The sequence below is a fragment of the Sapajus apella genome, unplaced genomic scaffold (genome assembly GCF_009761245.1).
Source record: "Sapajus apella isolate SASKATOON/1434 unplaced genomic scaffold, GSC_monkey_1.0 scaffold124, whole genome shotgun sequence".
In the NCBI taxonomy this organism is placed as follows: Eukaryota; Metazoa; Chordata; class Mammalia; order Primates; family Cebidae; genus Sapajus; species Sapajus apella.
In genome coordinates this window covers 1,839,734-1,866,245 of record NW_022437064.1, presented here as the reverse complement: position 1 = coordinate 1,866,245, position 26,512 = coordinate 1,839,734, and the positions used below count along the sequence as shown (strand labels likewise).

The 26,512-nt window shown below is 40.4% G+C and overlaps 1 protein-coding gene across 3 annotated transcripts in view; it reads right to left on the bottom strand.

Moving 5' to 3' along the window:
* PPP3CA (protein phosphatase 3 catalytic subunit alpha) overlaps positions 1-20,222 on the bottom strand; it is a 317,032-nt gene extending 296,810 nt beyond the window's left edge. For 2 of the 3 annotated variants that reach the window (XM_032261604.1, XM_032261605.1), the window contains exon 1: positions 18,668-19,433. In XM_032261604.1, the coding sequence (XP_032117495.1) occupies positions 18,668-18,725 (58 nt within the window). In that variant the 5' untranslated portion in view covers positions 18,726-19,433. Of the gene's footprint in view, positions 1-18,667; positions 19,434-20,156 lie in introns of those variants that run through there. The other variant, XM_032261606.1, reaches the window with a different exon arrangement.
* Positions 20,223-26,512: the final 6,290 nt, after the last annotated feature.

The following is a 26,512-nucleotide window of genomic DNA, read 5'->3' as shown; positions in this document are numbered from 1 at the left end:
AATTCTCACAATAATTCAAACTTCTTCATAATTATTATATGTTATGGTAATCTGTGATCCATGGTTTTGTATGTTACTACTGAAATTATTTCAGAGCACCTTGAGCCACAAACATATAAGACCACAAATTTAACAAATAAAAAATACACTCTGACTGCTCTGCTGACCCGTCATTCCCCCATCTCTCTCCCTCTCCTTGGGCCTCCCTATTCTCTGACACAAAACAATACTGAAAATGAGGCTAATTAATAACTTTACAATGGTCTCTAAGTGTTCAAGTGAAAAGTCACACATCTTTCACTTTAAATCAAAAGGTAGAAATGATTAAAATTCTTGAGCAAGGCATACTGAAAGTGGAGACAGGCACAAAGCTAGGTCTCTTGTGCCAAACAGCCAAGTTGTGAACGCAAAAAAAAAAGTTCTTGAAAGAAATTAAAGGTGCTATCCAGTGAACACACAAATGGTAAGAAAGCAAAAGAGCCTAATGCCAATATAAGAAAAGTTTTTGTGGTCCAGATAGAAGATCAAACCAATGACAACATTCTCTTAAGCCAACACCTAATCGGCAGCAAGACCCTAACTCTCTTCAATTCCATGAAGGCTGAGAGAGGTGAGGAAGCTGCAGAGGAAAAGTTGGAAATTAGCAGAAGTTGGTTCATGAGGTTTAAGGCAAAATGCCATCTCCACAACATAAAAGTGCAACAGCAAATTTTGATGTAGAAGCTATAGCAAGTTACCCAGAAGATCTAGCTAAGATCATTAATGAAGGTAGCTATACTCAACAACAAATTTTCAATAGAGATGGAACAGTCTTCTATTGGAAGAAGATGTCACCTACAACTTTCACAGCTACAGAGGGGAAATCAATTCTTGGCTTCAAAATTTCAAAGGGCAGGCTGACTCTCTTTTTAGGGGCTAATGCAGCTGGTAACTTAAGTTGAAGCCAATGCTCATTTACCATCCTGAAAATCCTAAAGCCCTGAAGAATTATACTAAATCTACTCTGCCTGTGTTCTATAAGTGGAACGACAAAGCCTGGATAACAGCACATCTGTTTGCAGCATTGTTTCCCAAATATTTTAAGCCCTCTGCTGGATTGAGATTTACCGCTCAGGGGAAAAAAAAAAAAAAAAAAAAAAAAAAGATTCCTTTCAAAACATTACTGCTCTTTGCAATGGAACTAGTCACCCAAGAGCTCTGATCTTATACACAGTATCCATTCTGCAGTCCATGGATCAAGGAGTAATTTCAACTTTCAACTCTTACCATTTAATAAATACATCTTACAAGACTATTACTGCCATACATAGTGATTCCTCTAAAGAATCTGGACAAAGTACATTGAAAATCTTCTGGAAAGGATTCATCACTCTAGATGCCATTAAGAACATTCACGATTCATCAAAGAGGTCAAAATATCCACATTAACAGAGGTTTGAAAGAAACTGACTTTGAGGAATTTAAGACTTCAGTGGAGGGAGTACCTGCACATGTGGCAGAAATATCAAGACAACTAGAATTAAAAGTGAATCCTGAAGATAGGACTGACTTGCTGCAATCCCATGATAAAATTTTAATAGATTAAGGAGTTGCTTCTCAAGGATGAGCAAAGAAAGTAGTTTCTTTGGAATCTAAAAAACTACTTTCTTTGCAAAGCAACTCAAAGGATTTCAGATACCATATAAACTTAGCTGATAAAACAACCACCACCCCAAGACACTGAAGGCTCAGATGATAATTAGCATGACAGTTATGTATTTTTTTAACTGATGTATACTTTTTTAGACATGCTATTGCACACTTAACAGAGTACAGTAAAGTGTAAACCTAACTTTTATATGCATTGCGAAATCAAAAAAATTGTGTGACTTGCTCTCTTGTGATATTTGCTCTATTGTGGTAGTCTAGAACCAAATCCACAATATCTCCAAAATATGCCTGTATAAAAAAGCAAAGTCTACAAAAAAGGTTAACAGTGCACAATAACTAGCACTACATTTTTTTTCATAGTCTTAACCTAGGGGAAAAACTTAAGGTCCAATTAAAATGACTTCTTTATGGACCTCATAGTTGGTACTTCTTTTTATGTTTTGGATCATTTGTGTTGTAACAGCATAATAATAAGGTGTAATAAGTGTAGTTTATTTATAGTCCAGTCCCATGGTTGTGGACCTCAAGTGCATACTTCTATAAAGAAGACAAAAATATTTGCCCCACAAAAAGTATTAGATCTTTTTCCCACAGAAAAGGCCACAGATGTTCAGCCAAAATGATTTCCAGTAGCAACAGTATTTTATATAAAATCAAATCCCTAATAACAAGTATTTTCTGTCAATTCACTGACACTATCTAATATATCTGGCCTTCTTGCCCTCAAATTAGCTTTATGGTGGTAAAAGACCAGGATCTGAGTCAAAACTTGGAGTCCAAATACCTGATTCACCACTTACTCACTAGGAAACTTTGCATAAAGTACTTAAAATGAGGTACTCATGCAAGGCATGGGTATTAATGTCGATAAAATTTTTTAGAATTGAAAGTTCAAAAAATATCAAGACACTTGATTACTTGTTCTTTTCTTTTTGAGCAAGATCCTATGGAGAAGCAAACTCACCTAAAAATTAACAGTGTTCTCTTTAAATATAAGTGTGAAATAATATATTACAAAACATATGTCCAAAATAAATGTACAAATTCTTAATGATTATCCTTTGAAAATTCATTTCTGCCATTCCCTGAAATCACAAAAGATTAAAGCTCAAGGTAGGCAGAAACAACTGGACATTCTTTAAAAAGTTATCATTCTGAAATACAGCTACAGAAAAATATACCAACTAGGTAAGAAAGACATCAAGGACAACAATTGCTCATGCACCTCCCTTTTCTACAGGAGCCGCATATTAACCCAGGGGAAATTCTCCCATGTCACGTTTGCAGAATCAAAACAATTTGTGAATACGTTCACCCAAAATGACTGGCTCCAAAAATTAATTTAGTAGCCAGGTTTGGGTAAAGGCCTTGACAAATATACTAATGGTGTAAACTGGAACAAATAATTTTTTAAAAATTTAAGTACCCAGATTCTTTTTTAAGTCTAAAAAGGCTACAATCAGAGGTTAGGAAGGTTAACTCAAACTGCTATATTACTTTCAATTTTGTGTTTACAAATAAAAATTACACAATCTAGAGTGAAGAAGTCCGGGCTTATAAATTCATCACATGAAAATGCTCTCGGAAAGACAAGGGAAAAGTCAGGTATTCCTTCAGTTCAAAGTATGAGAGAAAGTAATTCAACTGTAGCTAAAGCAAGACATGGGTTGGGAGGGGAGGAAGTACTTTGCTTCATCCTTCTTGTGTAATAAACAGAAATTAGCTTCTCCAGTCAGTTTGTTTATTGTAAAACAAAACAAAGGAAGAATAATGTGCCAGGCACTTCGCTAAGCACTGGGGAGATCAAGTGGATAAGACCCTTCCCCTCAGAGATTTCTCAGTTAATGAGAAACAATTTGCAAACGTTTGTGATCCATTGAGCATACAAGGGACACAAGTAGCACAGACAGCTGGTAAGGGTTTCAGGAAGCTTCACACAGGAGAGGTAGACAGGCTAAAAGTGTTCCATGCAGAGGTCAAGCAAATGAAAAGCATAGAAGGCGTGCTTCGGATTTTTAAGTCCTTCAGCTCAATTAAATTTTATTATATACCAAACACAGATAAACATTCAGAATACACATATAAATAAAAAACGTTCTCTCAGCTCTCAAAAATTCAATTCAAATAAATTGGAGACTTAAAATAAGTTCAGTACAATGTGATATATTCTATAAGTATTTTCAGAATTCATGTGATAGAGTCAAATTCCATAATATACAGAGTTCCTGCAAAAAATGGGATCAACCATCAAGTAGGTATTGGCATAATCAAATGTTCATTTTAGAAAAATAATTCTAGTAACAATGTGACAAAATGTATGTATGCAAGAGGAAAAGGTTGAAAGCAGAGACACTGATGTTGGAAGGCTCCTGTAGCATTGGGTTTGGGGTATTTAAAAAAACTGAACTGAGGGGCATGTTTAATTGACTGGATGGATGGTGGCGACATCACCACACATAGGAAACACAGGAGAACGAACACCCAACTATATTTGCAACAATCTATCCACAGCAAGTGTTGCATATAGGGTTAGAGAAACAGCTCAAGAAAAAAGTCTAGGTTGCAAATACAGATGTGCCCGTGATCAGCCTACAGGCAGTAATCAATCCTATAAGTGTAAGGATATGAGACTGCCTAAAGGAAGGTAAAAAGGGATAAGGGAACATCAACATTTAGGATTCAGTCAAGATAAGATGGCAAACAAGTCAGAGAAAAAACAAATTCAGGAAAGCCAATGAGGGCAACCTTTCAAGAACGAGATGACACCATGTCAGATATCACAGAAACCAACCATTGGACAGCCACTGCCAATCTGTGTCATGGAATGGTAGCCCAACCCCCCACCAACGCAAAGGGCTGTACCATTGTATAGTAAGAGGTTGCAATAAGCTGAGATCACGCCACTGAACTCCAGCCTAGGTGACAGAGTGAGAGACTGTCTCAAAAACAAAACAAAAAAATGTTTATTCCAGGCCATCTTTTCTCACACTCTAGGGATTAAAAACGTGTATTTGTGAGACAGCTAATAGTTAGCAGACTAATCTCCAATAACAAAGAAATTGACTCCCAAGTCATTCTGTTGCCAAGGAATTAGCCCTGTAACTTGCAAAGTAGAAAAAACTTAGAAAGTTTTTAAATATACTTCAATGTCTCTAACAAAATCCAAACAATGGATTTGACAGTGGACAGGAGGTGAAGAAGTGTATTACTTTAATGAAAATTACTTCTAGAAGAAAAAAGCATGTCTTTCAAAGGAGCTGTCCAGCAGCAAAATTACAATATCTAACATATATTAGGAGCACTTTCTGTGCGGACACTAAGGCTAGACATTTTACATAATATTCTTCTCATTGTTACAACAACCTTGAAAAATTAGTATTATCGTTGCCAAATTTTAATAAGAAAAATGGGTTCAAGATGGTTACATGACTTGCCCATGGATACACAGTTGTCCTATGGAGGATAGAGGATTTAAATCCAGGTTTCGTTTAGCTGTAAACCAATGCTCTTTCCACGCTGTGATGCTGTCTCCCCATCACTGGAAATACGTAGAGGGAGGAAGAAGAGAGAGTTGCTTGTTAACCATCTAACAGAAATACCTTTTCTTTTTGAAAGATATTAACTAGCTCACTTCTCAGGCCTCTTCTATCTTCAACAGTCTATGATTCTCATATATCCTGCTTACAAGTGAGTTATAATAGCTACAAAATTCCAAACACAGTGCCATCTATTTTTTTTAGTTATAATAGCTATAGTTATAATAGCTACAGAAGGCTCATATACCCTGCTTTACAAGTGAGTTATAATAGCTACAGAATTCCAAACACTGTGCCATCTTTTTTTTTTTTTTTTTTCCTGAGGCAGGGTCTCATACTGTTACCCAGGAATAGATGTAATGGCATGATCATGGCTCACTACAGCTCAACCTCCTGGGCTGAAGCAATTCTCCCACCTCAGCCTCCTGAGCAGCAGCTGCTACAAGGCATGCACTACCATGCCCAGTTATTTTTTGTAGAGATGAAATCTCACTATCATGTCCAGGCTAGTCTCAAATTCCTAGGCTCAAGCCATCTTCCCACCTCAGCCTTCCAAAGTAGTGGAATTACAGGCATGAGCCACTGTACCTGCCTCCATCTTCATTTTTTTCTCATATTATCAAACTAATTTAATGACTGCTAAAATTCATACTTGATAGGAAGACAATCTATAACTAAAAGTGTCCGTCCCTTGTTAAGTGGAAAGCAAAGACTTACTGACACTGAATCTCCCGTGCCTTGTATAGCAGTAGTCACAGAATGGCATTCCGTGTTTTGAAAAACGAGTGAATGAATGGTCTGCCTCTTGTCTCTGATAACACAGAATATCGTGTTAGGCAAAAACAGGCATCCATCTTCATTTTAAAGCAAGCTCAAAGTCATAACAAATGGCAATATACACTATACCTCTCACAAATTAATATTGATTAAATTTATTTTTGAAAAAAAAAATGAGAACACAATATATGGGGGTAGCTTATCACTCCCTTTTCTGCATTCCCACATAGGATGTAGCACCTTCTGCTATTAAAGTAAGCACAACTTATACCGGATTTCCTTTTGCTTCTCATGCCAGACAGTCACCTTCAGATTCCCTACTTCACATTAGGCTCCAAGAACACAGTGCAGAGCCACACACGCAGTGGGCACTAAAATTCTGACACATATCTGGGCAGGATGGAAGGGTGGATGGCTAAACGGATGGCTTAATAAATAAAGGCAGTATCTTCTTAACCGCCATTTCCACTCAACCAAATAATCTACTTACCAAGCAGGAGATTCTATCATATGTGAAGTGGGAATATATGTAAAACTCAGTGACACTTTCGAAGAGGTATGGGATATGGATTTTAAAAGGAGAATGAAAATTCACTCTCAAAACTCCTGAATAACAGAATTTTTTTCCTAGATTCAACATTATCCAGAAGGAAAAAAATTTAAATTAGTCAATTCAGTAAATTATGTTTTAGAGATTAGTTGCTTTTGAAATGCCTATCAAAAAGGCCACTCTTATCTTAAATAATCATGAAATTCCAGGCATGGTAAGTCCCTGAAGATGTGTGAGGAGAGATGACTTCATTAAGCACTTTGAAGTCACCCCAAATGTGCCTACTTAAATGTTTCAAGATCTATTCAATTTACAGACCTGGTTAGCAAAGCCAGTCTCCCCTCACAGGTCTCGGCCTTTCTTTTCCCCAGAGATATACACGATATAGCATTCACTTGTACGAAACACTAGGATAAGCAAATCCAGATTCTAATGAACCACCATTAAAAAAATGTTCAGGGAAATACATACATATGTAATTTCCACTGTGATTAAAGACTTATCGGTAAGATCAAGCAGACTGTAAATTGTACAAAATGCCCACCATGACAGTTGCAGCTCCATCCCTTCATGTCAGAATGCAAGTGAAAGTAGCATCTAGGGTTAAACTTGAATCCACCCTCATTTATACAGTTATCTTAAAATAAGTCATTTGTAAACTTCTGTAGGTTATCAGTAGCTGTTAATACCTCACAGCTGAGTGTAACACAACAATGTGCTGTGACACCATCGTTAGAAGCCACTGGTCTCCTTCAGATCTCAGTGGAACTTAAACTAGTTATCAAATTACAATCGAACTCACTACATTTGCCAAATTCAATGGCCTTAGGAACAGACAACCTTCAAAGATTAGGCACAAGCGAAAGCAAGCAGAAGAGGCAGGTGTGGCTCTGGTCAAGTGAGGTGCTGAGCTGGCTGCCTCTGAGGCATAATTTGAAAAGTAAACAAAAGGGCATGGCCTGTCTCTCAATAGCCCCACTACCACCACATGGTGCCATGCTTTCATCCTGTCTTTATCACTTGTCTGTATTATAAATGAAAAGTGAAAGCATTGCCTTTAAAAAGCCACTGTTAAATGCATCTGCTATCTAGGTTTTACTTATAGAGCAGATTAGGCATTTGACAACTTGAAATTACAGAAGTTCTGGGAAAGAATAACAAGAGAATTTCAATGGAAAAGGCATGAGAACTAAGAGCATCACAACTGTGGCAATCCTCACCCTCCCAAGGGGTATCACAGGATGCTAAACTGAGCCTACCTATGAAAGACTTTTGAGTTCCAAGTTGGCATGAGGACACAGGAGGGCAAGGAAGAGTTACCAAGGAAGCAAGCACAAGGTGCTGGAGGGTCCATAGAAGAAGTCAGTCAAGATCAACCTTTGTTCACTTCTCCATTTTCAAGGGACTCCTATAGCCTGACTTGGATTTAAAGGTAGGCTCCTAGAATCGATAAGGACTTAGAAACCAGCTGGGCATGGCGGCTCACGCCTGTAATCCCAGCCCTTTGGGAGACTGAGGCGGGTGGATCACCTGAGGTCGGAAGTTCAAGACCAGCCTGGTCAATACAGTGAAACCCCATCTCTACTAAAAATACAAAAAAATTAGCTGGATGTAGTGGCAGGTACCAGTAATCTCAACTACTAGGGAAGCTGAGGCAGGAGAATCGCTTGAACCCGGAAGGCAAAGGCTGCAATGAGCCGAGATCATGCCATTGCACTCCAGCCTGGACAACAAAAGTGAAACTTCATCTCAAACACAAAACAAACAACAACAGAAAAAACATACTATGTGAGGAATAAGACTGAAGAACAAGTAATCTGGCTGGGCGTGGTAGCTCACGCCTGTAATCCCAGAGATCAGCTTGACCAACATGGTGAAACACCATCTCTACTAAAAACACACAAATAATTAGTCAGGCATGGTACATGCCTGTAGTCCCAACTACTTAGGAGGCTGAGGCACAACCGTTTGAACCCAGGAGCCAGAGACTGCAGTGAGCCAAGATCGTTGCCACTGCATTTCAGCCTGGGCAACGGTGAGACTGTACCCCCGACCCAAAAAAAAAAAAAAAAAAAAAACCAAGGCGGCTGTTTTTAATATCAAATGAGTTCTCTGGAGACAAAACAGATAAGGTTCATTCTATGTAACTCTGTAGGGAAATGCTAATAACAAGCAATGTATATTCAAAGCATCAGACTGTAATCAAGCATAAGAAAATATTTCTTGAAAGCAGGGTTGTCCAGGATGCAGTGAGAGGTCGATGGAATAAAAAGCTGCCTCTCACTAGATGTGTTCATGCAGGGGAGGGTTCCATCCATCAGAGACCCTGGACAAGGAGTTCCACATTAGGGATGGCCTGAGCTAGAATTCTGATATACTTTCCAATTCTAGGAGTCTAATTTGTTATGCCTAAATTTAGGCATGAGCAAGTATAAGAGATAAAAGTTTTCCCCTATATACCCCAATCCTTCTCCCCAGCAAATAGAGGGTTCTGAGCCAGAGAGAAAAATCAGATTTATTTCCAAGGTTGCTTCCAGCTTCAAAATGCCATAATTTAAGGCTCAGACTATTCTTTAGCACACATAAAGTTCACATTTACAACAAAAATAAGTGAGAATCATTTATTCTCTTCATTCAGAAGATTCCCATAAACGATCCCCATGTTAAATGCCCCTAACTGGTTAAAATTTTTTTAAATCACCTAATTCTCTGATGCTTCCAAATATTTTCTCTTCTTTAGTTGACTGGGGTGATGAACAACATCTGAGTATGATCCAATACAGAAAGAGACTTTCTAATATTCAAAGCCTGTAGTTAAATCACCACTCACTCTTTTTTGTTCAGACTGAATAATCTCTCAGTTCCTGTCACAATTTATTTGAAGTCCTTTAATCATCTTGGGGACTTTTTTTATAAAATATACTCCAAAATTTAATACATCCATTTCTGGAAGGGCATGTGGAATGAGACAGAGTACTTAGGGAGAATTCTGACCAGAGGTAAGGACAATAGAGATTCCCCTCTAGTTGCTGAATGCCAATCAACAGAACTAACAATGATTTTTTTTTAATGTAGGAAACTATAGTTTCCCTAGTGTTCTACTCCTTGAAATTAAAGTATTTCTGTGTTAGGGAGACAGGGTATATCCTGGCCCATCTGAGAGACTAAAAATATTGGTTCAGAACAAAAATACAATGGAAAGCCTCAGCTGGCCTTCTTTAATCAGAAGCCATATAACTACATCTGGGGTAGTGCAGCTTCAGTGATCTTCTATTAGGATGGGACTAAGAGCAAGTGCCTTACTACACTCCCAGTCTGTTGGTGTGGATTCCAGTACTGAGCTTTTCTAAAAACATTCACCATGCAGACATACTATCAGGAGAGCTGACTCATGAGCAGCCTGTACTTGTGCTGGGCCTGAAGATTTTTTGTTGGTTTATATATGGTAAGTCATCACCTATCTGGATGTACAGTATGTTTTAATCCTGTTCTAATTTCTAATCTTATGCATCTCTATTCATTTGAATTTGTACACTGTGAACACTAATATGGACCTCCCATATGCTTGTCAAACAGCTCTCCCTCCAACTTAGTATCACCACCAGTCTTCCTGAGAAAGAAACACACTCACCTTTGAGGAAATCAACCTATACACCTTGTGACAATGATCCATTAAAAGCCAAGCACTCCCCATGGGAAGGCCACTTATGCCAGTTATGCTTCTGCATGCTGGTTACTAGGCAGAAACTATAATACAGCACTTCAAAAACTCACAGGAAAACGCACTTCTACAAAGACTGGAGCTTATAAATCAAGAATTACCTATCAGATGTTTGCATACTGATCATGATTTAAGACTGACAAAATTTCAAAACATAAAGGAATCCCATAATTTAGAAATTTAAATCCATCTTATCCTTTATGTTATTTCATTCCTTTAACAACCACGTATCAAATGTTTATTCTACAGCAGTCCCTGGGCTAGAGTTAAAGATACGAAAGTAGATAGAACTTCTGTCTCTGGGACTTTCCACTTCAAGGGGATGAGAGGCAGACAAGGAAACAAATCACAGCAACATGCTCTTATCAAGGTGTCTTCTGTGGGAAGGAAGAGACTCAATCCTTATTCTAAGTGAAGGTGTCAGGAGATGTAGGTCCCAGAGAAGGTAATTTCTGAACTGAAGCTTGGAAGAAGAGAACTAAGTTAATGATCAGAAGAACGTTTGTTATCCCAATAATCAGGCCCACACAGAGCAGGAATGTGTGTAACTTTAATAGCATCAAATATACATGAATAAACAATGGCAGATTTATCAGTTTTTAAAATATAATTCCTTTGTAAAAAGCAAACAAAAAATAAACCTGAATTCCCCACTCAGGTCCATCCTTTTAGGAATATATCCTGCTTTTTATTTAACTTGGTAAAATAAAATGGCATAGCTTACAAGATGTTTTAAAAACAAATGTCAACGGATGGCTCAAAGCCCACTTATGAGAATCTAAGAGTCAGCATTAGTGCCACCTTTTTAGCCCATATATCTTTCCACTGGATGGTATCCAATGACATACTGGGGGCCAGAGAAGGGGAGGAGGTTAGAGAAGGCTGCATTTCTGGATTACAAAAGCAATATAGAAAATGATATAGTGAGATGTAAACAAAGAGGTTTTTCCATTTTGTTTTCTTTTTCATGAAATTTAGCAGGTCATTTTATCCTCAAATCCAAATCTACACAATAATTAAAATACAAAAATCACACAATAATCAAACAGTCAGTGATTAACCTATTTTTTCTCACTTGTCAAAAACTGATCAGCCTAAGGGGAAATATAATAAAAACTGAAAGACAGCTGTCAGGTTCAAGCAAACTAAATCGAAAAGAACTTAGCCTTTTAAATTCAGCAGGGATAAATCAGTTCAAGTGACCGAACAAAACAGCTCTCATTCTAATTGTGTTACCTTATTAATGCCTCCTTCTCATACTCCATGCCATGATTGGGCTGGAGAAAGCAGCACTCCAATTCACCAGTCACCATATATAACCATTTACAAATGGAACTTAATAAAATACACTCAACATAAACACAATTTAGAAGGCCTCAGAAGGCACATGAGAATTTTGCAATGCCCAAATCATTCAACAAGAATTTATTCAGTGCATAATAAGCAAGGCACTGAGCTAGGAACCAATAAGACAATGACCATTTTTCCCAAACTATAACTTTAAATACAAATATTAACAATTTAATGCAATTTCCAAGTATATGCAGCAACCAAGAGCCATAGCTTAGACACTGACATACTAGAATTTCCAAAACATTCTGATATTACATAGAAACAACTGGACATTTTAAATAAAAACTACTACTAATTCTTCACCAAAGAAAGGAAAAGTGAGACAATAAAACCACCATAGAAAGATTCTTTTTAAGTCTAAGAATCTTAGAGCTGATGAAAATTTTTTAAATTTCACTCCATATAAATAAAACTTTCTCTTTGAACATCAACCATCGTTCTTCTGGTTTCACAACTGTCAAAAGTACCTGAAATTGACCAACATTGTAAAGTAGTGTATCATAATCTTGAGGCAGCTTTTATAAATCCCTGACATCTGCTTCTTTTCCTCTTTTGCAGATAGACACATGCAAAATTTCCAGTTTCAAGAGAGGGAAGTTCACAGAAAAGTAGGCCATTTTTTAAAATAGAGTCACAGTATATTTTGCTGTGAGACAAAAGCATGGATAAGGAAAACAAAGTTATTTCCTGTGATGGTCTCAAAAACAATCTATCTGAATTCCAAAAACACAGCATTTTAATAATTTATTGCCACTTCCTCAGTGAGGGGTTTTACTTTTTTAATATCTAAAGCTTCCACTACCCAAGTGTATATAATTGTTAAAATGGATTTCAGATAACAGCAACTGGGCTAGGTCATCAAGTTGATAACCCATCTGATTTAAGCCATTATTCAGAACACCTAGCCATGGGGGAATAGAAAATTGTTATTTGACTTCTCATATAAAATATAATTGACGGGTTCATATAGAAGATGGAATTATTGTAAAATAAAATGAATTTAAAATGCTGAAAATGTCAGCAGTACTAAAGACTTAATTTGCAAACTAAAATCCCATTTCATTGCCTACATCAGTCCCACCTAACGACTGCTTTAAAAATAGGAATGAAACACCTTAGAATCATGGGCTGATATTTTCACCTGAGCCTGCTCTAGAAATTAACAAAATCCTCAAATCAGAGGATTTTGTTTGTCAAACCAGAGTATCAGTGAGGGTCATTATCTGTAGTTCAGACAGACAAGCTTAAGACAACATCCTTCAAAATGAAAGTAAATAACATTCCTTTGCTGGAGAGTATGCTATTCTATTTCTGTGTGTATATTTACCTGAACAGAAAGCAATGTTTAACAGTATTTCCTTAGTGAACCTCAGGCCAAGGTCAAATCAGATTATAGTATTTGTCAACAGAATTGTATATATCTGCTAAATAAGAAATATGAAAAGCTTCCTCTCCTAATCAAACTATTTCACAAAGCTAATTATTCAGTAAAACAAAATGGGAAACAAAATGTGAAGATGTCTTAAATATACCAAAAGAGGTGGCCATTTTCTTTTCTTTTCTTTTCTTTTTAAGAGATATGATCTTGCTCTGTTGCCCAAGCTCCCACCTCAGTCTCCCAAAGTGCTAGGATTATAGGTGTGAGCCACCACACTTGGCCAGTGGTAATTTTCAAAAATACCTTTTAGCAAGAAAAGCCTCTTTAATAAAGAAAATGGCTTGTGTACACTTACCTGTAACCATTCTATCTATTCTGTCTCCATTTCTTTAGCTATAAAAGTAAATGTCATCATAAGCTAGTCTTGACTCAAGACACTCATAGCTTTCAATACTAATGGTTCTGACTATTCTCCGGTGACCTGAAAATACATAACACCTTGTCATTTCTGATTCTGTGTTAGCAGTGACTGAATTGCCATTACCAGGTAGTGGACAAAGTGTAACCACCACCCATCCTGCCATATCCCATTTGATTATCCTCTGGTCCTCACAGGTTGGCAGTGGATACAGTTACTCCCCTTTTATGTATAGGGAAAGTTAAGCCTGTGAAGTTATAACATGTAACAGTGGAATTACAGAAAGTTGGAGTTCAAGGTCTCACCATATCCCTCTTGTATATCAAGAGACTGGTACATCAGAAAGTTGCTGGAAAAAATTGACAAAATGATTTTTTAGTAATTATCAAAACTCTATTTCATGAACCACCACCATTCTTCATAGTTCTAGAAATAGATGACATATTTTCGTTAAATTTTCAAAATGGTAATTTAACCATATTTGCTTAAAGGAGAGTATCTCTGCAAAAATGCTGTTTTCCAATGAGGTCACTCTAAATGGATTCTTTATCTGGTGTCATAATTAGTTTCAAATTTACACATAGCTGACACAAAAAAAGATAAGGAAAAGCATAAGGGGTCAATTACAAAAGTTATAAATGAATAGTTTATCAAAGTCATATTTCATCTCTCTAAAATTACAAATAAAACAAATCATAAAGAAACAAATAGATTTTAAAAGGCATAAACAAATCCTAGAGTAAACCTCAATAATTAGATTCTAGATGTTAATTTTTCCCATTTTTACTGGATGTCTTAAAATATGTTGTCCATTTAAAATAAGGTTCTATCCCACACTTCCCAAAAAAACTATTATCTTCAAAATGTTGATTATTCTAATTGATGGTATTTTAGAATCAGTGGAATGTCCCTGAATTCTAGACTCAATTGTTGCACTAATCCTTAAATTTACTGAATGTTTTTACAACAATGTACTTGTGTTATAGTCATTTTATAATAGTCCCAAAAGGAAACATTAATAAATAGACCAACCTAACTTGTAAGGAACAGCATGAATTTGCATATTGCTCACTAAGTATTGAAAATAATTTGTTCTCTTAGTATATTAGCCATGCTGAAACTACGTTGTTTTTATTTTTAGATTACTGGTACCCTTTTTTTCACATCCAATGCTGATGTAAACTTCAGCCAACAAACACTGATGATATTCGCAATAAATTTAAATTTTTGATATTGAATTAGTAAGGTTTCACTCTACTCAAATTGAAAACCAGATATTTGAAACTCAACTGATGGTAACAAAGTGTCAATAAAATAAATTCACAAGCTCTTCTAAGAACACCACAAATAAATGACATTATTTACTACTACACTGCATCATGGTCTACAGTTATTACCAATGTAGCATATTTGTTTTCTTTTTAAGTAGTATTACCAGTCTCACCCAGCTAGAAATACTAGTGGCTGGAATCCCTATTTACTTAATAATATTTAACTTAACTAGCATCATCTTGCTTCTACAACCCTAGTATCTTTTCAGAATTCTCCCATGAGTACTCTGTCTACACGAAATGCATAAGCTGACAATACACCTGGAAAACAGCTCATTCTCTAGAGCCAAAAGCAACCTTACACAAAGCACATAGTTTCTGAGAGATTCCTCAAAACTCTCCCCAGAAATTTATCCCTCAGCAGCCTGCCATAGTTTCTAAAATTTCTACCATTACAATCAGTTTGAGTTAAGGTAAAAGTCCCATCACAAAACATTTGGAGATGGGAAGAGAGGAAAGGAAGGTTAAGAGATGTAACAAAGCCAAACACTCATTATCACACAGGGTTTAATTTCGTCTAAGTATTTTTAACTATCACGTAGCAAAGTTCTGTGACCAATAGGGAATGCTAGGGCCAGACAAAGCATTCCAGGCAGGAACAGAGAGAAATAGAGAAAAGCCAAAGTTTGGAACAAGACCTGTAGAGTGCTACTAACAGAAAAATCAGGATGGCGTTGGGGAGAAAAAGATAGTTCTTCTCTTTATTGCCCTCGGTTTGCTGTATGTCTCTTTAAAAATATAATGTAGAACAATAAATGGATCAAATTATTTTGATTTCCAGCAAATGTCATTACCAAGATGTATTCTCTGAATTTTTCTACTTTCCATTGTTTTAATCCAAGAGCAGTCAAAATGAAATGGCACTAGTTTCGCTAATTGAAGTAACTTTTTCTCCTGGGGTAATCTAAATGAATACCTTTCGTCTCCACTGCCATCATTCTATTTCATTTTTAAAGTTTAGAAAACTGACCAGGGTCTCTGAATACATGCTAGCAGATTCTACAAACCTCAAAAATAACACAGCTGAAACAAACTCAATCTACCTCTCTGAAGCTGCATTCTAAAAGCACAATTAGGAAAACAGTCGCATCATATTACTACAAACCACAAGCACATCTTTATTTGCAAACAGCAATTTGTTATACAACAAAAGTCAGATGACACTAATAAAGATAACTGTAAGTAAATATCATGGTATGCCATGGTAATAACGATCTGAATAATTATTTCTGCATTATATATAGAAAACTTAAGGGGCACAAATACTTCCTTAAAGATAATTTCTTTTCTGTATTAAAGAATGAGTCAAATGGCCATTGAGATGAAGTTCTAACAAAATTTCAAGTAAAATCATGCTTTCTTAACTCCATATTACCTAATTTTTGCAAATATAAAAAAACCATTTGTTAATGTTTCACACCCAGCATACGTGTACTTTCCATTCATTGAGTATGTGTATATATATTCAAGGGGAAATATTATTTCACAGAAGGCTAATAATCAAAATAGATTATTTCAATAACTAATCATAAAAATGTTATTTATGACAAAATGTTGAAACCAACCTTGGATAATGTCTTTCATGCTAATAATATAAAGTCTACATGAAAACACAGGATAAACAGCAACTGTGTATCCACCTTAAAATCAGGATTCACCAACAAAACTTCTATAAACAAAATTTCACATTTCACATCTCACATCAGGATCTCTATCAAAACAAATGCAAAATTAACTTTTCCTATTTTGAGTCTATTATCCACACTTGTATTTCAGTTCTGGAAAAGTATGTAAATAAAATTTTTGAAATTACGAGTGGGTGTGTGTACCTAAAATGAAAAGTCATTTATAATGATACAGCATTGAAAAAAAGCAAGGCAAAAAAACTTTGGAATGGTTGAGTGGGCTCTTCCATTTTAACTGATAAAGACACTCAGCCAGGGAGTATAAACATTTATTTTTACATGTTCACCTGATGACTTTACATTTACATTAAGAATCCACATCCTGTGATTTAAAACAGCGAATGTGACCTTACGTGTGCAGAACTGTTTTTTTAATGGCCAACACATTCACTAGTATCATTTGAATAGTAAGCTTTACATTGTTTTGATCTTAACCTAGATTGGAGCTAAGTCTAAACTTCACACAGTTAAGGAGATAATTGTCATTCTCTGATATTTCAGCAAAGAGTCTCAATTTTTGAAAATGTCAACAGAAGCCTTTAATGCAAAACACAGGTCTCTCAAATGAATTTGAATGGACTCTTTCCATGAAAATCCATGCCTGCAGAAAAATAAAATAGTTGTGCATCTCTCTGCAGCCTTATTTTGAATTGTTGCAGAGCTATTTCCTCATTATGTTCTGGGTATACGAATCTGAAGCACTGAAGCTGAAGCAGGAATGATTCCAGTATGACCAAAACAAAAGAAGATATTTTGTTCTTTCTGAAAAAAGGGAAAACAATTTCCCCCATCACCACCACCACTCACACAGAAAAATTACTTTAAAAACTGAGTAAGCCTGTAAGGAGAAAGGATCATTTCTGAAACCCCAGAGGGACTTGTGTATCATGGTCTCTGGACTGCTGGGTCACTTCTCTTAAGTGCTCATGGTGCAAACGGCTTGACTGCCTGTACCCTAATTGCATGCTCTGGCCACATTAGATATCATCTCTGTTCTACACACAACACACATACACATTACACCAGCCAATGCTGTTTCCAATTTCAGAGGCCCGCTTCGCGCACAGCTCATGCCCATCTCTGCTTAGCTTGGTGTCCCGACCCCAGGTATGAGAGATACTACTTAATCAAGGTGGATCTGCTCTGCTACTTCATCCTTCCAGGATTCATAGGATGGCTCCTCCCCCACTACACCTAGGAATACAAGGAGGTCGGTGGATTCCCGTGAGATAGAGAGAATCCTAGCCTGTCCCCTTCCTCACTCCGCACATGCCAGTTTCTCTTTGCCAGCAACCCCAGTGCCATCCCCGCCAGGAGTATATCATCCCGGAGGCAGGGAAGAGGAGGCAATAATAATAGGAATCAAACAGCCCGTTGCAAAAGGATGCCAGGGCACGGAGGAAGCAGACGGAATGAGGTTATCACTTGGGAGGTGTGCACGAGTGGAGAACCCTTCAGGAGCAATGACAGGTCGGCAGAGGACAGCCGGGGATAGCGAGGAAGGCTGGAGAAGTGGTTTTCCTGTCTCTCCAGGGGCATGCGGGGGAAATCCCGGGGCGGCGACGGCTGGTGCTCTCGGGTCTTTACCCGCCTCCCGCGCCCCCCGCGGCCACCCTCCAGCCAGCGGCCGCCCCCTCCCCCGCCCCGCGCCCCGCGCGGAAGGAAGCGCCGGGCTCCCCCCACGCTCTCCAGCTCTCTCGCGAGTCCTGTGCAGGGCCTTCCAGGGGGAGGGGGAGGGGGCGCGGAGGGAATTGCTGCAATGGAGCGCCCACAGAACCCTGCCCGAGCGAGGCAGTCGGTGGAAAGCCACGGCCACATAAAAATGCCATATTAATTTTTTAAAAGCCATAAATCACCCCTCCCTCTGCAGAAGAAAACCATAAACCCGATCCCATGCAAGCCTGAGAGCAGCCACCCACTTCCTATTTCTGTCACAGCAGCTACACCCTGCCAGCAACCACCCCCCGGGCGCCCCCTCCCGCCACCCCCGCCACCGCCACCCCCGCCGCCGCCTCCCCGCCGCTCAGCCATTTGCCAACTGACGCCCCCGTCAATAAAAATGCCCCAAGTGAGGCTGGGTGGGACGCGTGGGGGAAGGGCGCCGCGGGGGCGGGGGGTTCGCGGGTTGCACAATATCCTAGAAGGTCTGCGGCTGGAGCGGGCAGAGGAGAACCCGGGGCGGGGGAGGGGAGGGGAGGCGAGGCAAGGCGAGCTGCCCTGGCGCCTGCGGCACACGGTGCACCCGGGCCACCGCGGCGCTCCGCTTACCTTTCACCACCCTGTCGGTCGTCGACAACTTGGGATCAATTGCCTTGGGCTCGGACATCTCCAGCCGCCGGAGGACAGCGACGCGCTGCTCGTCCGTCCGACTGCACACCCCGACCGGACCGGCGGGCCAGACACTCAACGCCGCCGCCGCCGCCGCCGCGCTGCAAACCGCTCGGCTGGAGGTCTGGGCTCTGAGCTGGCTTTAAAGTTGCTGCCTTCTCCGCGCGTCCCTCCTCCGCCGCCGCCGCCTTCACTCCTCCTCCGCTGCTGCCGCCAGCCCCGCCGACTCGCTCCGGGCTGCGCGTGTGTGGTGGTTATTTATTTATTTTCTGAGCACGCCTCCCGGTTCTTCTTTTATTCTTGGGGGAAGGGGGATGGGGAGGAGAAGCGCACACACTAGCACCCACCCCGGCACGGAGACCCGGCACCGCGGAATGGAGCCCCACGCGCGCACACACGGCCGGGATTAAGACCGATCACATGGGGAGGGCCGGGGGCGAGGGAGGAGAGGCAGGGCCGCCGATGTCAGTGCCACCAGCCGCACCTTGGCGTCCCCGGCGGCGGAGAAGCGGCCGCCGCTGCTGCTGCTGAAGCTTCTGCTGCTGCCGCTGCCGAAGCTTCTCCACACGGAGCGCTGCCGCTGGTGCCGCGGCCGCCAGAGACGTCCCGCCGTCGCGATCGCCCGCGCTCGCCTCTGCCTCCCCGCGCCGCTCCTCCACTCACACAGGCACAGCAGCGGAGCTCGGCAGACACAGTCCCGGGCACAACCTACCCCCCTCGGCCGCGGCCGCCTCCGCCGCCGCCGCCGCCGCCACCGCCGCGCCCGCCTCCGCCTCCTCCCCTTCCTCCTCCCGGCCCCCGCCTCTTGCGCGCCGGCCACCTCCTCCTCCCCACGGAGCCCTCCCCCGACCTCCCGCCCCGACGTTGGAGTCCCGCACGCTGATTGGCTTGGGTGTGCATCACTCAGTGCCAGGTGGCGGCCTCCCCGCTCGTCCCGCCTCCCGCTCCTCCTGGTTGTCCCCGCCCCTCGCTCTGTTTTCTCCCGGCTGCCGGACCAGCGGGCCTGCCGCCTCCACCGCCCAGTCCCTGCTCAGGTGTCGCTGTTGCTGGCAGGCCGAGATTAGGGAAGGAGAGTGGGCAAGGGGTCGCGGCCTGGAGGAGATGGGCTGTACCACGCCACCCCGCTGTGGCCTCCGAACGCGGACCCCGCACACACCCCCGCGCCTGTTTGGCAAGAGTGCCTTGTCGGCTGGGTTAAGCCGCAGTGTGAGTAGCCAAGTGCGGAGGGTGTCTCCTGGTGTGTGCGTGGCCCACGAGAGGGCAAGGAGAGAGAAGGCGGGGATAAGAGGGAAGGGGGTGGGGGTGCGAGGCAGCCCTGAGAGGGCGGAGGAAGGAAGAGGCTGGGAGCTCGGCGCCCGCGGCACAGCTGCTGTCGCTGCCGCAGCTGTCCAGAGAGTATCGCCAAAACGGCGACGGATAAACAACTTACCTTGCGGAGAAGAGCTGCGACTGCGATGGGGTGTACGGTTGTTTTTGCTTTTGCCAAGCGAAAGTGGGGCTTTTGCGTTGACGGTGTGGCGGCTGTTACTGTGTCCCACCCAGAGCGGCAGGGCGCTGTGGATCGCGGGAGCGGGCTGGCGGAAGAGGATGGAACCGAGCCCCGGCGACCCCGGGCAACTCGGAGTTCCCTGGGGCGGCCCTGCGGGTCTCCAAGGAGAACCGAGGAGATGCACAGGAGAGGGTGGCCTTGTCCTTATTCACACACACGCGCAGACACTGGCCGGGACAGGTGGCACCCATCTTCCTTCCCTGTTCCTTCCAATCATTCGACACCCGCTTGGTGCTGCCGGTGCGGGCAGAGCCTTGGAGCCCAAAGCGGATCCCCACACTTGTCCCTCTGGTCGGAAGGAAAGTGAAGGAGAGAATGTCAGGCGCGCCAGGGCTGAGAGTGATAGATGGTGGTCCAAATGCTTCTTCCTGGCCCGCCTGCTGCGCCACAGAGTCTGAAAAGGCCGGTCTCCCTCTACCAGAAGGTCACCTCCACACAGCCCCTCTCCCTGAACAACCGCAGCACTCGAGGACTGGCAACATGGTTGGAGCTTTTTGGGGTAATTATGAGGAAATCTGAATAAATGTACCCTTCATCCTTCCTGTTTTATTTCCAAAGTCCTTCGGTATCAGGGTTTTTCTGTTTCCTCAATTGGACCACGGGTCCAATAAATGGTTTAAGGTATCCCCCCCCCCCAACAGACACACCGCACACACAAAGATAAACAAGTTTAGGGAGCTGGGAGATGGAACCAGGAGAAGTGTTTTGGAGATAAGGATTAGATTAAAGCTCAAACTTGAAAATTAAGTTTTAGTAAGAGACCGACAGTGCTGCAGCATGACTTTGATGTGGACTGCACGGAAAAGAAACACACTAGATACTTCTGTGGAGGCCTAGCAAAGGGAGCAGATGCAGGGTGTGTCCCACCAGCACAGAGAGGCTGCCACTGGCACTGAGATTCTCCTGCCCCATTTCCAACCCCAGGATACTGGGTGGCAATTAGACAATTCATTCAATAAATATATTTTCTGTACTTATTATATGCCAGACACTGTGGTGGGTAATTTGGTGGGGAGAGAATGTATTTGAAAATGGTCCTTGCCCTCAATAAAGCCTACAATTTTCAGAGAACATAAAATTATGAGCTCTGAGAGATCACTGTAATCTCCTCAGGAAGGGGTTGTTGAAAACAGCCTCCTGAGCACGGGCAGAGCTAGTTGCTAAGGCAGATTTGGGAAGTTGGTCCCTAGCCAGATGGCACACAGTGAGGGAGCGATGCCAAGACCTGTGGGTGAAGAGGGCCTGTTTCAGAAAAGACCTGGAAACCATGTCCAAAGATGCTCATTTCCAGGGCCAAGACACTCTCTCCCACATATTAGAAAAAAATGAAGTTCCCACCGTTATTTGGACTTTCTACCGGGTATAGGATAAACATCTTTGAACCAAGATCAGAAGGCTTAAAATGTCAGCACCATAGAAAATTTTATGATAGATAGGAAATAAAGGCACACCTTTCAGGCACACCCTTTAGTCCGCTACAAGTCTAGGACACCTCCTAGCTAAGGTATGTGTGGGGAAAAAAAAGGTATGACTCATAATCACTTCCCAACACATTATCAACAGGAACTTTTAATAACTGTGTATGATTCCATAACTGCTGCAACACTGACACTTCTTAAACAAAATTAGATCCTGCTTTAAGGAAAACAGGACAGCAGCATATTAACTACAGACTACTTGTGTTCATACACCTGGCTTTCTGAAGTAGATAGCCAGATCATCTTTTTGATTCAGATATTGTTTCAGATGTCCTATGCTTTCCTACTGCCACTCTTTTTCTGTCCTGTCCAGAGGTCCCTAACCTTTTTGGCCCAAGGGACTGGTTTTGTGGAAGACAATTTTTCCATGGATGGGGGTTGGGTGTGGTTTCAAGATAAAACTGTTTCACCTCAGATCATCAGGCATTAGATTCTCATAAGGAGCGGGCAACGTAGATTCCTTGCATGCACAGTTCACACTAAGGTTTGCACTCCGAGAATCTAATGCCACTGCTGATCTGACAGGAGGTGGAGCTCAGGCAGTAATGTTTGCTCACTCTGCTGCACACCTCTTGCTGTACAACCCGGTTCCTAACAGATCACAGACTGATATCAGTCTGTGGCCCAGGGATTGGGAACCCCCATGTTAGACTGCCCTAGCAGTCCATAATTATATTACCACTTGCACGAGAATATCTTATATTTGGAATTTACATTTTGAAGGGGTTGCTTCAGTTCCCAGATGCTGACTTTGACAATGTCCTGCTTATCAAGAAATCACAGGGGGCAAAAACTTGAAAAAAGACAACTTTTTGCCTATCAGAAAATTGTGTTTTCCCTTCCTTAGTATAATTCACCCTGGGAATTATCTGCCCAGTAAGGGATTCCATTTCTAGCCTGACCCTGCTTTCCTCTAATTAGGTCCATGTGACTAGTTCTGATCGGTGGACAGTGGGCTGAGGTGGTTGGTCTCTCTCAGGCCGAGACAGTTAAGCAGCAGATATACATTTTCTAGTCTATGGGCTCCCATCCTTTAGCTGAATGCAGAGACTTATAAGACCCAGGACAGGCCAAACCCCAGAGATAAAGAGAGTTCCTTAGTTACCATGCAGAGGAATGCTGCCCACTTACTACAAAAATATGCATTGGGCTTTACACATGTATTGTGTTACTCCATTAAAATTTGTTAGAATAGCTAATATTAACAAATTAATATACAAAAGTAATTTATTATGGTAGTTCAAAAAGTACAATGCTTAGCAAAACCTAGAATTATTGTTTTACTGTAATATAACTACCAAAAAACTAAAAATACTTATTTTTTTTGCATCGAGTCTTAATTATCTGTAAGTGAATATTCATTGACCACTTGCGTTTTGAACACCTGTTCTGTGAAAGGCCCTATGCTACATGATCCATAAAATGGAGTAAAGAAGGATTCAGAGATTTTGTTCCTTCATTCAAGGATTTAAATGTCTTGTTATATGATCATTAGATACATATTATCTATGCAAACATTTAAATGTCAAGTGTTACTTCCTCTTTCTATTGGAGAGTAACTACTAGCTTTATCAAAACTAATTATGAAGATAAATATGTGGGGCAAAAAAGAAAATATTGCAGATTCGGAGTCATCTATGCATTTAAGTGCGCCACACAGCTTACTTCCATTGGTACAAATCATAGTAAATTAAGTACATTGTAGTTTACTATTAAGTGCTCTTTCAGTTGCTTTATTTTTAAAATTAAAATAACATATTGTATGTTATATTCTGTTTTGAAAATAACCTGCTTTCAAAAGTTTGAACTTTCTTTTGGTTCTTGGATGAATTTATTACCCTTTGGACATTACAGTTGAGGGATAGCTTCTGATTATGACTTTTCTGAGGCATGCACTTTTTTTCTGAGTAGCTGAGTAGCTGATGGTAGACAGCAGTATGTCTGACCTATCTTACTTGAGTTCATGGAACACAATGCTGAGGAACCTGCGAAGTATACAGTCAATCATGATAGGGCCATGAATATATATGAGACTTTGGGTTATTATCTTAAAGCTAATTCCTGTGACATTTCCTTCTCACATTGTCTAGTTCTACCCTACTTCAATAGAGGTCCTATGAAATATGCTATTCTACATAGATCTTATTTGAGGTTCAAACCGAAAGAAAGTTTTATTTCTTATTTTTTGGATTACTCTTGAAATTTTGTTGAGCCTTGTTTCTTTTAGAAGGCAGTTTTACTCATTTAGAAAAATTATTTTTCAAGGAGCATTAAACATTTTTATAACAAATGTATTCAGGAATTAATTTAATTTTTTCCCATCAGGATTAAACTGTAATTTGTGGAATTTTATGTCAAATGTAAGAGAGAGAGAGAGATTTTACATAAAGTTTGGCAAGGCTATCTACCATCATTATTCATTTGTATTTAATAAATATATTTATTTTATTTATTAATATATTTGTATCATCTCATATCCTAGTTTGGGGCACAGAGTAGGTGCTCAACAAATTTCGTTGAATTAATTTTTAAAGCATAGTGGTATCTACTATGTAAGTTACTAGCCTAAGTAACACAGGTTCTAGTGTCAGAGAAATTTCAGTATGACCCAAAAAATTAAAAACATGTATACTCACCCCTACACACACACGCATGCGCACACACACGCACGCACACACATACACACACACACACACACACTCGAGAGAAATGTTATTGGTCCTTTCTCTTAGTTTTAATTCTAATTTCATTACTGATTTTGAAATTGTAAATACATTAATGGTGCCAAGTCATAAATGTTTGCATTTCAAATATATGTACCATTATATTTTTATACATCCAAGAAATACACATGCTGTAAAACTTCATGTATTCTGGATTTTCTAAACTTAGAATTTCAGAGTATTTGACATGAAATAAGCTGAGGTTTACATTTTAAGTGCTTTGAGAATGACTTCAACAATACTAGCAAAGGGCTTACTAATCAAACTACAGGTACAGACAAATTGTAGGAGACCTGGTAAATCAATTTAGGAGAAAGTTTGTCAGGGCCTTTAAAAACATATTTGCATATACAAAATCAATATAACAATTAGAAATTAGTTTCACTCTTCTAAGTTGGCAGAGATATATTTTTTACTTGAAACAGATTTTGCCAATTATTGATTAAAAATTCATGAATTTGCAAGTAAATATTCTGTCATTTAAGTGAATCAGCTAGCCATCTTTCCCTTTGCTTACAATTGGTGAGATTTTATTTTACTACTATTCACAGCTAGTGGAAAGTGTATATTCACAAGGTACTTACTGAGGTTGGGCATGGTGGCTCAAACCTATAATCCCAGCACTTTGGGAGGCCAAGGTGGATGGATCACCTGAAGTTGGGAGTTTGAGACCAGCCTGGCCAACATGGTGAAACCACATCTCTACTAAAAATACAAAAATCAGCCAGCCATGGTGGCGGGCACCTGTAATCCCAGCTCATCAGGAAGCTGAGGCAGGAGAATCACTTGAACCTGGGAGGTGGAGGTCACAGTGAGCTGAGATCACGCCACTGCATTCTAGCCTGGGTGATAGAGCAAGACTCCATCTCACAAAAAAAAAAAAAAAAAAGGTATTTATTGAACACCTATACATATTAGGCCCTAGGACTGTAAAATGAAAAAAAAAAAAAAAAGCGAAGTCTCTGCCCTCACAAAACTCATATTCTAGTGAAGAGAGACAGATAATAGAAAAGAACAATTAACAGTTACACACATACAAACACAAACACATGCAACATGTTAGGCAGACTAAGTAGTAAGTGCAAACAATGAACAGTGGTAAGGACATTGAAGTAAGCAATGAGAAGAAGGTTACTATAGTCAGCCCTCTGTATCTGTGGATTCTATGTTCATGGATTCAACCAACCTTGAATCAAAAATATTTGGGGAAAAAGGATAACTATGTGTGTACTGAACATGTGCAGACTTTCTTTTCTTGTCATTATTTCCTGACAAGACAGTGTAGTAATTATTTACATAGCATTTACATTGTATTAGCTATTATAAGTAATGGAGAGATGATTTAAAATATATAGGAAGGATGTGCATAGGCGACATGCAAATACTACACCATTTCGTATCAGAGACTTTAGTATCTGTGGATTTGGTTATCATCAAAAAGTCCTGTAACCAAACCCCACAGATAGTAAAGTATGACTGTACTTGTTTCAGACAGCTTGGACCGGGAAGGCATCTCTGAGAAGGTGATATTTGAAGAGACATTCAAGTAAAATAATGGAGATATTTGTGCCACTATGTAAAAGAAGAGAGTTCCCAGTAAAGTCAACTTTCATAGAGTAGAGAGTTGACTCAGGCCTTGAGGATTACACATGGAATTCAAGAGTTTAGTTTTTAGCGTGAGGTGTGTCTCTCACACATCCGTACTGTAAGAATAATTAATTATGTAGGTCCAAGGGAAGGCCCAGTATTACTCATATTTCTTCCTTCTCCAAATACACTAAGGGTTCTATTGTTTGCTTGCAACATCTAAGCTATTCCCTGATGATAAGTTAGGACAGATAGCAGCAATTTTCAGAGAGGAAGTGGATATAGTTTGTGTTACAATTGTTTAGGAGCAGTCCCTCAAAAGAGTTTCCCTCTGTATTTCAGGGTGTTCCTGATGCCCAATCCAAAGAAATCTAGTCAGTCGTGGAAATCATGTTAATATGCTTTAGGGTACCTGTTCTGTCCACATCCCTGCTGTAGGTAAAATGCC